This window comes from Chiloscyllium plagiosum, unplaced genomic scaffold (genome assembly GCF_037043375.1).
Source record: "Chiloscyllium plagiosum isolate Xiang-an unplaced genomic scaffold, Cpla_swu_hap1 HiC_scaffold_21, whole genome shotgun sequence".
NCBI lineage: Eukaryota > Metazoa > Chordata > Chondrichthyes > Orectolobiformes > Hemiscylliidae > Chiloscyllium > Chiloscyllium plagiosum.
In genome coordinates this window covers 32,906,890-32,922,128 of record NW_028270159.1, presented here as the reverse complement: position 1 = coordinate 32,922,128, position 15,239 = coordinate 32,906,890, and the positions used below count along the sequence as shown (strand labels likewise).

The following is a 15,239-nucleotide window of genomic DNA, read 5'->3' as shown; positions in this document are numbered from 1 at the left end:
AAAAGTGTACAGAAGGTCTGACAAAATTGAGCAAAAATGGATAAGATTCTTCCCAGCTCTTGAACAATGTAGGCACTGATGAGTCAGTTGATGAAATACAATGAGAATAAAAAAATTAGGAAAATGGCTGATCTTTCACAGGTTTTAATGACGAGAATCTCACTAATGAGTGGCAAAGGGTCTATTTGCTTGTATCGACATCTTATTATTATTTAATCTCACTTGATTTATACATAGTTTTCTGTTTTCCCAGGTAACAGAAAGAAATTAGATGGTGGTCATTCCTGACATGAAAATCTAAATGGGTACCGGATGGTGTCAGTTTGATCAGAGCTTACTGCTCTGGATATCCATCTTGGCTAGCATTTGCCAAAACCTCTGGGCACACTCCATGGGCAGCAACTGCCTGCAGCCTCCATCCACGGAAGTTTGCATTGGCAAAGCACCAGCCTTATCACATCATCAGGGCACATGTGGGATTCACAGTTCAGCTGCACACTGGGGCTCACTGACACCTTGCATTGTAGGATTGCTGCGAGGTTACTTTGTGCCCAGGGAAAGGCACCACCCTTCTAAGAACATAAGAAACAGGAGTGTGTGTAGGCTATTCAGCCCCCTCAACTCCACCATACCAATTGATAGCACCATAGCCCAGACCTCAACTCTTCTTCCACGGCTGCTCCTCAAAGCTTTCAATTCCCTGGGTTTTCAAACATCTATCCACATTCTCTTTAAACACTTGCAGTGATCACTTACAGAGAAAAAGAAAATAAAAATACAACAAAATAGCAATAACCAAAAGATCAATTTATTCTGATAAAAAAAATCATTTCTTACAGGATAAAAACATGATAAAAAAGCATGGGTGGCCAAATAGTACTAATTAAAAACACATTTATTACAAAATTTATAATAAATATTTAAAAAAATACTTTTATCCCAAGATCAGATAACATTCTTTATTGCTTGTGTTCATTATTAAAAAAGAAATACTTATTTAATTTTGTAACTAATTCATTCACATTTCAGGATGATTCTACAAAACAGGTAGATCCACAGTTATTATACAGAGATAAAAATTAACTTGTGATAAAACAAGACTTGAAAGACAGACAATCTTTAAAGGACAGAGTAGCAGCTTTGCCTGAAGAGGCTGGATTTCAAACCATAACTTTACACAGATACAATGCACTGCTTCTATGCTGCATCCTCTATGCAAACTAAAAGAAACAACATCTGTAAAATTTGAAACATCTGTAAAAATGTTTTCTTAAACAATAAGTGTCCACAAAGTCTATGGTAGAAATGTAGTCCTGAACCACAACTGGCTGAACCTAATTGTTCTTTAATTTAGAACACTAATGTGTTTGAACTTAGGGAAGAATGGAAAGAATACTTCCAATATTTGTTGCAAAGTTCTTAACGCCTTCAAAAAGGAATTGGACCATTCCTTGACTGTGGCAGAGGTCACATCCAATAGAAGGCAAGTGTCTTTATGGATAACATTTGGTCCATGTGATCTCCTGGACCAGTTCAAATCAGCTGAGGGGGTTGGAGAAAAATCATTTGCCATATATTAGTGGCCCATTCTATGTATTCTGATCTATGGGGAAAGCTCAATGGACCAGTTGGTCTTCTACTGTCTGTCAATTTGATATGTTTGGATAAAAACTACATCTGCCTCTATAAATAAAACTATACTTGATAGTGGTTCCTTCACTTTGCATTACGACCACTGTCAGCTATGATAGAATTTAAAGCATCATTCACTTCTGTAAATGAACAATTAATTATTCAATTTGCCAGAAAATGAATGAAGCTCCATTCACAATATCTAAGGCAAGCTTCCATTCTCATGAACATAATGTTCCACCATCGTGTGCTCTGATGTGTGGTCCATATTAAACAGTGAGAAACTGAAATGAACGGTAAGAGTCTAGAAGAACCTCTGTTCATCTGGTCCCATCCAATGGCTGCAGCATCTCCTGCAAATTTACAAGTCACGCTTGACAAAATTTAAAATCAGTGGGAGTAATTTTCGAAATGCTTTGAAAAGCATAATTTCAAATCCGACAGCCTCGTCTCTGACACCCCCTGATCTGACTTTGTGGTTTCAAGCGGATATTAATCCTTAAACTCCCATGAAAGCTGGAACTATATTCCTTTCATAGACTTGATGAATATAAAGGTGAGTTAGTGGGAAGTTGACATATGAATCCAGTAATTCATATAACATGTTGTTAACAATGATATTGTGTACACCTAAAAATACAATAAAATTGCAACAACCAAAAAAGATTCCTCAAAACTGCCAAGCATTCAAAGTGGTAATGGGAAACATGCAACTAGTTACATTCTTAAGTTAAAACACACGCCTCTTTTGATTTGTGACTCCGAACATTCTTACATAAACTTCAAGACTTTTTAAATCACACACATGTATTCAACTGTGAAAAAAAATCTTTATAAACGACAATTCTCTCAACTGTGCAAAGTTCAGAGGTGTTCCTCTTCAGAAGTGGTTAGTAAGTTATTCAAAATAAAAAGGTTGTCAAAGAACATCAAATGCTTCTCAGGCAATCTGTCAGCCATTCAGTCCATTTTGCTCTTTTTGTGAACCAATTCAAGTGCTTTAAAAGACAATACTGGAGTTACATGATGCTTTAACTTTCATTCAATTCGTGCACCTGACCCTCCATAACACAATTCAAAAACACCTAAACTCGAGATGAAGGGTCTGGCTAGATTATTGCCATAGAGCCACTGGGTGGTACAGTGATTCGATGGTTAGCATTGCTGCCTCACAGTGCCAGTGACCTGTGTTCAAATTCCACCCTTGAGTGACCGTCCGTGTGGAGTTTCCACATTCTCCCCAGGTCTGTGTGGGTTTCCTCCCACAACCCAATGATGTGCAAGTTAGGTGGGATAGCCATGGGAAATGCAGGGTTATAGGGTAAGGGGTAAGGGGCAAGGGGCAGGTCTAGGTGGGATGCCTTTTGGAGAGTCTACTTGCACACTGCAGGATTCTATAGTCATATGAGTAAAACTTCCAGAGGTGTAATACGAAACGGTAGCAGAGTGGTTATTTTATGAGATGAGAAATCTAGAGATGTGAATTCAAACCCCACAATGACAGGAATAGATCCTGTTAATTAAATAAATCTGAATTTAAAAAGCTATGTAACTACCACATTGTTGTAAAAACCCATCTGAATCACTGATTCATGAATTAAGGAAATAATTGATCATTTGACCAGCTCCTACATGTCAGACACACATCAATCTGACTGACTCTTAACTGCCTTCTGGAATTACTTAGAATGCCATCCACAGCTTTCACAATGGCAGCTAATCAGCATCTTCTCAAGGGCAATTATGAATAGCTAAAATATATCCTTTTTGCTTTCCAAGTGCACAACAAACCAGAGGTTCCTGCACTGGCTGCACACAAGTTGGTCCCTTGAAGGTAACACAGATATTTCTGCACAAACATTATCTAGAAGTACTGTAAACCTGTATAAATTGGTTGTGCAAAACAGCAAAGCTGTTGGGGGTGAGTTAATGAACAAAAGTGCAGGCTTTTCCAGCAATGCCTTCACCCAGTGAATAGCAAGAAAGAGATTATTTCCATAACCATTTGGTGGAGTGTATACAGCAAACAATAGCATGAAAGTCAAACATTTAAGGTCTGATACAATGACAGAGCTCACTTAATATTTCACAAATTTATGACAAACCACTGCTAACGGTGTTAACTGGTCTCTGACATTCAAACCATTCTCTGACATATAAACCGACATATTCTTAAGCAAAGTTGAGAAAGGCATTTGCCTGAGAAGTAATGATTTTAAATCTTTGAAAGTGCATTAAAAAGACATAGAGACTGATTGAAAAAAATTCAGAATCCTTACAGGGAAACATGAAATATGAAAATGCGTAAAACTTTACCTTGGATAACCATCTCTAATGTTGTAAAAACTAGAGTAAAAAATTAAGCTTGTATTGCTTGTTTGTTTGGAAACTTGCATAAATCTGTCTGGATTTTCCAATCTCCACAGGGTGGTTTTGATTTTTATGACAGTCAAATGTTGACTTTGATTCAACTCAGATTGTGAAGCTCATCTCCATCAGAACTAAATTTAATTTCCATTAGTGGCTCCATGCATGAGACAGATTTACAACATAGAGTTAACCTAAGCTCAATTAACTAGTAATAAATAATGCCCAAACCAAATTTGATTCAGTACAGTTAGACTCTGTTGATACAATATTGATTCTTGATTGTAGAAGTTTAATACCCCATTGCTGGACTATCAATCCTTAAACATACTTCATCCAATTAATTAGAGAATTCAAAACATTGGCAAGAAATCATTTGATTAGCAATTTCTTTTGATGTATATCACACACACAGGACTTTACGGGTTACATTTCATCTAGTAACCTCCAATCCTGTCAATTTTAATTATTAAATGAAACAAAAGTAGACTAATCGTTGAAAATAGATGAAGCTGGCATGGAATTAAGGTTGTTATTTTGGATGTAGCATGTTATCCTGAGATTAATAACTAACAGAACATTGCAGAGTTATGTAACGTGTCCAACCAGCTAATAGAGTGTAAGACCTTGTTAACAGGAAAAGTAAAAGTGGTATGATACAAGCTATTGTGTCAGTGCATGTTTATTTCTAAGGTCACTAAAAACCATAGTAGGTTAGTACCAGAGTTTCTTCAGAATATTTACATGGCACTTGAGGTAAAAAAAAACGTTTTGAATTATGATTTAAAAGAACAACTTTTCAAACAACCTTAAAATGTGTACAAGATAATAACATCTCTGTTGGTCCACTTGGGTACCATGTCGCATATTAGGATCATCTGTTTCTCAATGGGAGCTTAGAAATTTCTCCCTTGCTGTTAATGGATTTTGTCTGTTGTAACAACCCAAACCCATCATTCAAGTGTCACCTATCAACACATTCACACCTTATTTCAGACAGAAGTAACTCATTTTCGCCAGTCTGTAACAATACAGAGGGCAGGTACTTTCTGAGTGAACTCTTGCATTATATCCCCACATGCAATGGGTTCCTTACAACTGAACTCGATTTGAAGTATTGCAAATCTTGCCACATGTTTGCAAGTCATGATGAATGGAGAATTAATGACCTGCTACATTTTACAGCTATGAAGGGGATACTGAATTACTATGCAAACAAATGACAACAAAATAAACATACTGATTTGGAAAATAACCCACAATACCAAGACTCATGAGTTAAATCTTCAAGAAATAACCTGTGAATTGCCCTCATTTCCTATTGGCAATTCTGTATCTGTCTAATGTAATGCGAATCTAAACAACTGAATTCAGAGTACTATTTAGCAATATTTGGTTGGTGACTCTTAAGGCTAAGCTTCCTTCATATAGTGTAAAAGTAATCAGTGAGCTTGCAATGTGACTGATGCACAGTGAACATTACGTTCGCTACTTTCTGTGCCATCTGCAATGTGCGTACGTCATTTCCCAGGAACCATGAATCATTTGTTTGTGAGCCGGCTGCTTGAGGTCAGCTTTCAACACGTACCATAAAGTGGCAAGCAGAAAGGAACTGTATACAGAAATAATTCACACGCTGGCTTGTCAAACACAAAGTACTGCATCAACAAATGCATGTATGTGATGCCCTTAAGATAATTACAAGAGTATTTAAATGATACTGGAATATCTCATAAACAGAACACAATACTTTGATGTCAGTGGCTTAATAGCTGGTGACATTCTTGGATGGCTTTGGCCTTGTAGAGGTCTGATGAGAGTGACCTCACCATTTTCTTTGTGGTCCTTTTGATAGTCCTGGCTGCATTGATGGCCTGGTCTAGGGAGCAATTGAGATCCGACAGCTTTGGAAAAGAAAACACACACAAAAAAAAGACATATACTTTAGGTTCCTCAATCACTCAACGAAATCTACTTGCATTTTTTTTTCTGGTAACTGGTAAGTCCCTATAGATTATTCCTTTCAAATTGAGTATTCTTCCCCAAGTAGCAAAATAAGTTGTTTGGGTGCATTACAGGGCCAGGTATTGGGAAATTAGGGATGAGAAACAATCTCTAGCTTTTGATAATGAGGCCCACGTCCCATTAAAGAACAAAAAGAAAACCTTTCAGAAGGACCAAGACTTTCCTGGGACTCAAGTATACTTCCCACGACCACGACCTCAGACGATTTGGGTGATCTATGATTTAAATATCCTGCTGGGATATCACTGGCTGCTGCGTTAATTTGGTGACAAAAGTAGAAATTGCTGGAGAAAGGCAGCAGGTTTGGCAGCATCTGCAGAGAGAAAGCAGAGTCACCATTTCAGGTACAGTGACCCTTCAGAACTGACTTTAGCTCAGAAAAGATTGGTGGATGTGTTGAAGATGGTGGGGAAGGGTGGGGGTGGGAGGAGTAAACCGTAAGTCGCGATGGAGCCAAGAGAGAGGGAAAAGCAGTTGGGCAGACAAAGGCCTGGGTAAAGGTCAGCCTGCTAATGGTGCCTGCTAGGGGTTGACAGTGGGTTGTTTGTGATAGCAGTCTATGTCATGATAAGGCTTCGGGGGGGGTTTAAGGACAGGGGAGAAGGTGCTCAGTCCCTAAAGTTCCTGAACTCGATATTGAGTCCAGAAGTCTGCAGGGTCTCCAAGTGGAAAATGAGGTGCTGTTCTTCCAGCTTGTGTCGAACTTTGCTGGAGCACTGCAGGAAGCCTGAGACAGAGATGTTAGCTGGAGAACATTGTGGTGTGTTGAAGTGGCAGGCAACCAGACGCTCAGAGTTATTTGTGTGGACAGAACAACTTCTCCCATGTCCTTATCCCAACCCTAGACCTTGTCATCACATAGGCTGCTACCACAGCCAACCCACTGTCAGCCACGAACAGTCGCCATTAGCAGCCATTGATTCTCCCAGGCTGACCTCTACCCATTCCTTTTCTGCCTAAATGCTGTTCTCTCTCTCTGGGCTCCAGCGCTAATCATTGTTCGCTCCCACCCCTTCTCTAGCATATACACCAATTTTTTCCAAGCTAAAACTAGTTCGGAAGAAAGGTTTACTGGACTCAAAACTCTGACTCTGCTTTCTCTCCACATATGCTGCTGAGTTTCTCTAGCAATTTTTTGTTTTTGATCCTGATTTCCAGCATCTTCAGGTCTTTGGTTTGTTTCTTCAGCTTGATGATATTATGTAACTGTTTCCCCAGACAGCTGTGATCACATGGACTGCAGCTGGGAGGGGGCTGGAGAGTTAACAATTGGGTTCTGATCTCAGAATGGAGGATGGTAAATGAGGAACTGAAGCTTAAGATGGGGTCTTATATTTCACCTCCTTCTCCATCACCATTTCTGTCTTTTTCCTGTACATGGAATGACCTGTGGCTCCCATCTGATCTTTAGAAGGTAAATACAGATTATGTGGGGTTGGCTGGACAGCTGATTTGTGGTGCAGAGTGATGCCAACAGTGTGGGTTCAATTGCTGAGCAATCTGAGGTCCCCATGATGGACTTTCCTGCTCTATCTCTCCCCTCACCTGAGGCACGTCGACTTTCAGTTTAAACCCATTTGTCGAGAGGTGAGAGGTGAGGATCAGAGGACTGCTGGGAAGGTGAGTAAGACCATTTAAAAAACTTACCTCAGGCGCCGGGGCCTCTAGTTGTCGAGAGGTGAGGGAGCAGCAGAGGGAGAGGCCACAACAAGAAACAGAGGACAGAGGTATATATTTGGGCAGTGGCTGAATCCCTAGACACTACACTTGTAGTGTCTCCCACTTATCGTCCTCCTCCTCCTCTAACCAAAAAAAAGGACTTTCGTGTGTTGTTAAGGTAAGGCATTACAATTTATATTTCTTGTGCATTGTGTGATAGACTAAAAGTTTACTATTAGTTGGTTAGTTGAATAAGACCATGGAGAAGTACTAGAAATGATTTAACTCATACGTTTGTATAAAGTAATTAAATAAGTAGAGATGGCTGGACAGGTGATGTGCTGTAGCTGTATGATGTGGGAGCTGGCTGATCCCATTGTGAATGGCAGTGACCACATCTGCAGCAAGTGTTGGTTGCTGGAAGAATTCCGGATCAGAATTGATGATCTGGAATCTGAGCTTCAAACACTGCGGCACATCCTGGAGGGGAGTTATCAGGAGGCAGTCACACCCGGTAGATTAAGTAATTCAAATTCAGTTAATGATCAGGGACAACAGGGCGTGACTGTAAGTGTGGCAGGTAGGGTAATTCTGAGTTCAGGAGTGAAGGAGCCTCAGCACCTGACCTTGCCGTACAGGTATGAGATCCTTGCTCCCTTATGGATGAAGGAAAGGGCTGTGGACAGGATTAGCCAGCTGACCACGGCACCATGGTGCAGAAGTCCATTCAAGAGAGGCAAGCAAAAAGACAAGTAGTTGTTAAAGGGGATTCTATAATTAGGGGGACAGACAGGATCCTTTGCGAGCCGGATCGGAGTTCCACATGGTGAGTTGCCTGCCCGGTGCCAGGGTACAGGACATCCCCGACTGGCTTGAAAAGATATTGGAGTGGGAGGGGGACGATCCAGTTGTTGTGGTCCACGTTGGCACTAACAACACAGGCAAGGCTAGGAAGGAGGACCTGTTTGGGGATTATCAAGCACTCAGAAGAAAATTGAAGAACAGTTCCTCAAGGGTCATAATCTCTGGATTACTGCCTGAGCCATGCGCTAATTGGCAAAGGGATAAGAAAATTAGGGAAGTAAATACTTGGCTAAGAGATTGGTGTGGGAAAGAGGGATTCCATTTCATGGGACATTGGCATCAGTTTTGGACCCAGAGGGATCTGTACTGATGGGACGGTTTCCACCTGAACCGATCTGGAACCAGTGTTCTGGCAAAAAGGATAAATAGGGTGGTAAGTAGGACTTTAAACTTGTGAGTTGGGGGAAGGGAAAGGAAAAGCGATAGGGAGTATGGAGTCAAGTAGAAAGGTAAGCAGCAAGTTAATGTGTGTGCAGGGTTTAAGTTTAAGATAGACTAAGAACAAAGCAAAAAGGAATGATAACTTAGGACATATTACTAGAGATGTTAGAAATCATTAAGATAAGAAAATTTAGCATTAAGGCGCTTTATCTAAATGCTCGTAGTGTTCATAATAAAGCAGATGAATTAACGGCACAAATCATCGTGAATGATTATGATGTGGTAGGAATCACAGAGACGTGGTTGCAGGGGGTTCAGGATTGGCAGTTAAACATTCAAGGATTTACAAGTTATCAAAAAGACAGGGAGGTGGGCAGAGGGGTAGTTTGCCTTGTTAGTTAAGAATGAAGTTAAATCTATGGCACTGAATGACACAGGGTCAGATGATGTGGAGACTGTACCACAAATGCAAAAAAAACGTAATGGGAATTATGTACTTCTCAGCAATGGTCAGGAACAGAGACACAAAATGTATCAGGAGATAGATAGGGCATGTCAGAAAGGCAAGCTCGCGGTGATCATGGGAGACGTCATATGCAGGTGGACTGCAAAGAAAGGGAATTCATGGAATGCTTACAGGATAGCTTTTTGGATCAGCTTGTGATGGAGCCCACAAGATAGCAGGTTATTCTGGACTTAGTTCTATGTAATGAGCCAGACTTTATAAAAGATCTTAAAGTAAGGGAACACTTAGGAGGCAGTGATCATAATATGGGAGAGTTTAGTCTGCAGTTTAAAAGAGAAGGCAAAATTGGATGTAATAGTGTTACAATTAAATAAAAGTAATTACAGGGGCATGAGAGAGGAACTGACGGAAATCGACTGGAAGCAGAGACTAGCGGGGAAGACAGTAGAGCAACAATAGCAGGAGTTTCTGGGTGTAATTGAGGACACAGTACAGAGGTTCATCCCAAACAAAAGGAAGATTATCCGGGGAGGGGTTAGACACCCATAGCTGACACAGGAAGTCAGGAAATGTATCAAAGAGAAAGAGAAAGTCTATAAAATGGCCAAGAGCACTGGGAAATCAGAATATTGGAAAGATTACAAAAACAAACAGGATAACAAAGAAAGAAATAAGGAAGCAAAGGATCAAATATGAAGGTAAGCTAGCCAGTAATATTAGAAATGATAGTAAAAGTTTCTTTCAATACATAAGAAACAAATGAGTGGCAAATGTAGAAATTGGGCCGCTCCAAATTGATGCTGGAAGGCTAGTGCTGGGAGCTAAGGAAATAGCTGAAGAACTTAATAAGTATTTTGTGTCAGTCTTCACAGTGGGAGACATGAGTAATATCCCAACAATTAAGGAGAATTAGGGAGTTCTGAGAGAGGTGGCTGAGGAAATAGCGGAGGGGCTGACTGTGATCTTTCAAAAATCACTGGCATCAGGGAAAGTCCCAGCTGATTGGAAAATTGCTGTTGTAACTCCCTTGTTCAAGAAAGGATCAAGACAAAAGATGGAAAATTATAGGCCAATTAGCCTAATCTCAGTTGTAGGTAAAATTCTAGAATCCATCGTTAAAGATGAGATTTCTAAATTCTTGGAAGTGCAGGATCGGATTAGAACAAGTCAGCATGGATTTAGTAAGGGGAGTCGTGCCTGACAAACCTGTTGGAATTCTTTTAAGAGGAAACAAATAGGTTAGACCAGGAAAACCCAGTGGATATCATCTATCTAGACTTCCAAAAGGCCTTTAATAAGATGCCTCACAGGAGGCTGCTGAGTAAGGTGAGGGCCCATGGTATGGATTGAGGATTGGCTGTCTGACAGAAGGCCAAGAGTTGGGATAAAAGGTTCTTTTTTGGAATGGCAGTTGGAGACAAGTGGGGTCCCGCAAGGTTCAGTGTTGGGGCTGCAGTTGTTCACTTTATATATTAATGATCTGGATGAGAAGACTGGGGGCATTCTGGCAAAGTGCACCAATGATACAAAGTTATGTGGACAGGCAGGTAGTACTGAGGAGGTGGGGAGGCTGCAGAAAGATTTAGACAGTTTAGGAGAGTGGTCCAGGAAATGGCTGATGAAATTCAATGTGAGCAAGTGCGAGGTCTTGCACTTTGGTAAAAAGAATACAGGCATGGACTATTTTTGAAATGGTGAGAAAATTCATAAAGCCAAAGTTTAAAGGAATCTGGGAGTGCTAGTCCAGGATTCTCTAAAGATTGATTTGCAGGTTGAGTCTGAGATTTAGAAAGCAAATGTAATGTTGTCATTTATCTCAAGAGGGTTGGCATATAAAAGCAGCGATGTGCTTCTGAGACTTTATGAAGCTCTAGTTAGGCCCCATTTGGAATACTGTGTCTAATTTTGGGCCCTACACCTCAGGAAGGACATACCGGCATTGGAGCGTGTCCAGCGGAGATTCACATGGATGATCCCTGGAATGGTAGGCCTAACATATTATGATCAGTTGAAGATCCTGGGATTGTATTCATTAGAGTTTAGAAGGTTGAGGGGAGATCGAATAGAAACTTACAAGATAATGCATGGCTTAGAAAGGGTGGATGCTGGGAAGTTGTTTTTGTTAAGTGGGGATTACTAGGACCCATGGGCATAGCCTTAAAATTAGAGGGGGTCAATTTAGAATGGAAATGAGGAGACATTTCTTCAGTCAGAGAGTGGTGGGCCTGTGGAATTCATTGCCATGGAGCACAGTGGAGGCTGGGATGTTGGGTGTCTTCAAAGCAGAGATTGATAAATTCTTATCTCGCAAGGAATTAAGGACTACGGGAAGAGTGCAAGGAAGTGGAATTGAAACACCCATCAGCCATGATTAAATGGCGGAGTGGACTGGATGGGCCGAATGGCCTTGCTTCCACTGCTATGTCTTATGGTCTTAAACCACTGCCAGCTCTCTCTCTTTTTCCAGTACGAGAGCAGCCATGTGGTCTGGTAGGACTTTGGTGACTTTCCCTTGGTGTAATAGATATATGATCTGGCATCACATGGTCAGAATGTCATGTGATCAATAGTTAGTAATCGTATGCCAGAAAATGTCTGACTAATTAAGATTGTTGATCATTGATTGAGTTTAGCCTCTTGCAGTACATTTTACCACCACCTTCTGAAATGTCACTGTTGATTTCAGTTGTACTTAAAAAATGTACAGGATGTAATGATTGTAATGAGGCCAGCCCACTGGACCTCAGAATATGGGTTCCCTGATTGGGGCAGTTAATCTGGTCCTGGCTGACATAAAAGGGTGAATGTGAGCAATAATTAGCCCTCTGAAAGTCTGACTCAGAGGGAGGCAGTGCTATTGTCAAAGGCTCTGCATTTGTAAATAAAGGGGGCGGTGTTGGTGATTGGATGCTGGCCTCTGAAGAGTTATTTCACAGGTTTAGGAAGCCTGAGGAATGCTATACACTCAGGCAGCACAAACTTCCAACATTAATGGTTCATCTCGATTGGTGCTCCAAAAAGAGAACCAGAGAATGTAAACATTCCTCTTACCGCAAATGCTTCACCATTAACGTTGGAAATGTCATCTGTTGTTGAGGATCGCTGATGGTAGCTTTTTGATCTCTTTCGTGCAGATGCCGGGGTTGACTCTCTCACTTTGTATCCGGGAGAACAGTAGAAACGTGACTGTATGGGTGATGCGTACGTGCAGGCCGGTGTAGAATAACTATTCAAATAATTTAAGGTAACATATCAGAGAGTGAGCAAATGTACTGAAATAATTAGCATCACAACCAGTTTGTTATTCTTTTTGCATTCAGTTAGAACTACCATGGGTATTTCTCTGGGGCAAGTTTGACTGGTGGGATAAGGGTGGAGGGAAAATCGACACAAGAATGTTTTGATACCCTGGCCTGTGTTCCTGGATTGAGACTATTCACAATGAACAGGAGTTACAAACAGGAGTTACTTCAGGAAGAGGAAGCCCATTACTACAAGGCTTATTGCTAGTAATATGACAAACAGAGAAAACAAAAAATTAAAGGCAGCAGAAAGAACCCCAAGCATCTGTGGGCAAATTTGATTTGAGGGCAGATTTCTGTTAAGTGGTTTCTGAAAATGTTGCCAAGTGGGAAAACAAAGCCGATTCCTAGACTCCACAAGCCCTGGTGCTTTTTTTCCTTAAGATTAGATTATTTACAGTGTGGAAACAGGCCCTAAGGCCCAACAAGTCGACACCGACTCTCCGAAGAGTAACCGACCCAGACCCTTTCACCCTGACTAATGTACCTAACACTATGGGCAATTTAACATGGCCAATTCACCTGACATGCACATCTGAGGAAACCCACGCAGACATGGGGAGAATGTGCAAACTCCACACAGACAGTCACCCAAGGTGGGTCCCTGGTGCTGTAAGGCAGCAGTGCTAACCACTGAGCCACTGTGCCGCCCCTTCCTGAGGTAGTGATTTCATCTCTAGGATTGACCAAGTAAAACCTTATTCTGGATCAGTGGTGCTGGAAGAGCACAGCAATTCAGGCAGCATCCAACGAGCAGCGAAATCGACGTTTCGGGCATAAGCCCTTCATCAGGAATAAAGGCAGAGAGCCTGAAGTGTGGAGAGGTAAGCTAGAGGCACCAGTAGTATATTGCCCTAGTGTTCCACCCCATTGTAGCTGGGGCCCCTGCATTGCAAGGCTGCAGCTATGATTTGAGTCTGGTCCAGAGCGCTTTAGGGAACATCTCCGAGACACCTGCACCAATCAACCAAACCACCCCGTGGCCCAACATTTCAACTCCCCCTCCCACTCTGCCGTGGACATGGAGGTCCTGGGCCTCCTTCACCGCCGCTCCCTCACCACCAGACGCCTGGAGGAAGAACGCCTCATCTTCCGCCTCGGAACACTTCAGCCCCAGGGCATCAATGTGGACTTCAACAGCTTCCTCATTTCCCCTTCTCCCACCTCATCCTAGTTTCAAACTTCCAGCTCCGCACTGTCCCCTTGACTTGTCCGGACTTGTCCGACCTGCCTAGCTCCTTTTCCACCCATCCACTCCACCCTCTCCTCCCTGACCTATCACCTTCATCCCCTCCCCCACTCACCCATTGTACTCTATGCTACTCTCTCTCCACCCCCACCCTCCCCTAGCTTATCTCTCCACGCTTCAGACTCTCTGCCTTTAGTCCTGATGAAGGGCTTTCGCCCGAAACGTCGATTTCGCTGCTCGTTGGATGCTGCCTGAATTGCTGTGCTCTTCCAGCACCACTGATCCAGAATCTGGTTTCCAGCATCTGCAGTTATTGTTTTTACCAAGTAAAACCTTTTGCAGGTCTGGTCGGTGGCAATGGAAAATCATCCAGTTCTAAGGAAATTGAAATGAGCTGAGCAGCTTGGAAATTGTTACAGATGAACCTAACAGATTTTGACATGATTCGCAGAAAAAAATCAAAATAAACAAAAATGATGATGATATTCCCAAGATCTCCTTTTGGAGCATTCCACAACATGGCAGCCTGAAAGTTCTGGCCCTCAGATCCACCGAAGTGAAGTATGGCTTTGTAATACTCACTACGCTTGTGAAGAATAAGGCACATAGTGAGCCAATGGAATGTAGCTGAACATGGGCGGAGGCTCAACAATATGGACACCATGTTGCTTCCTGGCCTTATGGCTCCGACCTGAGTTTTTGGGGAGCTCCTCTTTAGCAGCTGCCAATACAAAAGGGAGAGACCTGAGACAACATTTGATTGCAGATGGACTACCCCACGTTCAAGGCTATTTAAACCAAACTCAGCTTATACACTGAGTAAACCTCTAGTTATGGCACATTCCACTTTAAGTCAACATTTGAAATCTAACCATGAGCTGAGTCATGCTGGTCAATGGTCTTATTCCCAACTTACTGTGTTCATCTCCTGGCATTCTTTTCCACTGGAAGGTGTCTAGCAGACATTGCATCAGCAGTGTTACCAGTTGTTTCCATTGGTGAGATCGGAGGATGGCTGTGGCACCACCTCTCGAACACCTGGGGGTGGGGGTGGGGAGGTGGGCACAGTGGGATTTGTGGTTAGACCGCATCTGCTGCCATGTGTGTACTGCCCTGCCACTGGGGGACCAGTTGGTTTTTATTGTTGATGGTGAGGATTTCAACTTGAATACCTTTTAATCTTTATCCTCCTCCCACAACAGCAATGTTACAAAAAACACAATGCTTGAGAGAACAGAATATGGCAAAGGATAGCATCACTGGAATCATCCCTCCAAGAGCTTTTTTTTAAACACTCGTTGGAAGTTTGATTTCTATAAAGATGCACCTCTCAGTAGCGTACTGATAATTGCAT

The 15,239-nt window shown here is 41.9% G+C and overlaps 1 protein-coding gene across 7 annotated transcripts in view; it reads right to left on the bottom strand.

Moving 5' to 3' along the window:
• Positions 1–788: 788 nt before the first annotated feature.
• akna (AT-hook transcription factor) overlaps positions 789–15,239 on the bottom strand; it is a 202,294-nt gene continuing 187,843 nt past the window's right edge. For all 7 annotated transcript variants that reach the window (XM_043720009.2, XM_043720006.2, XM_087998483.1 and 4 more), the window contains 3 exons: positions 14,468–14,606; positions 12,446–12,620; positions 789–5,903 (listed from right to left, as the gene is read on the bottom strand). In XM_043720009.2, the coding sequence (XP_043575944.2) occupies positions 5,757–5,903; positions 12,446–12,620; positions 14,468–14,606 (461 nt within the window). In that variant the 3' untranslated portion in view covers positions 789–5,756. The remainder of the gene's footprint in view (positions 5,904–12,445; positions 12,621–14,467; positions 14,607–15,239) is intronic.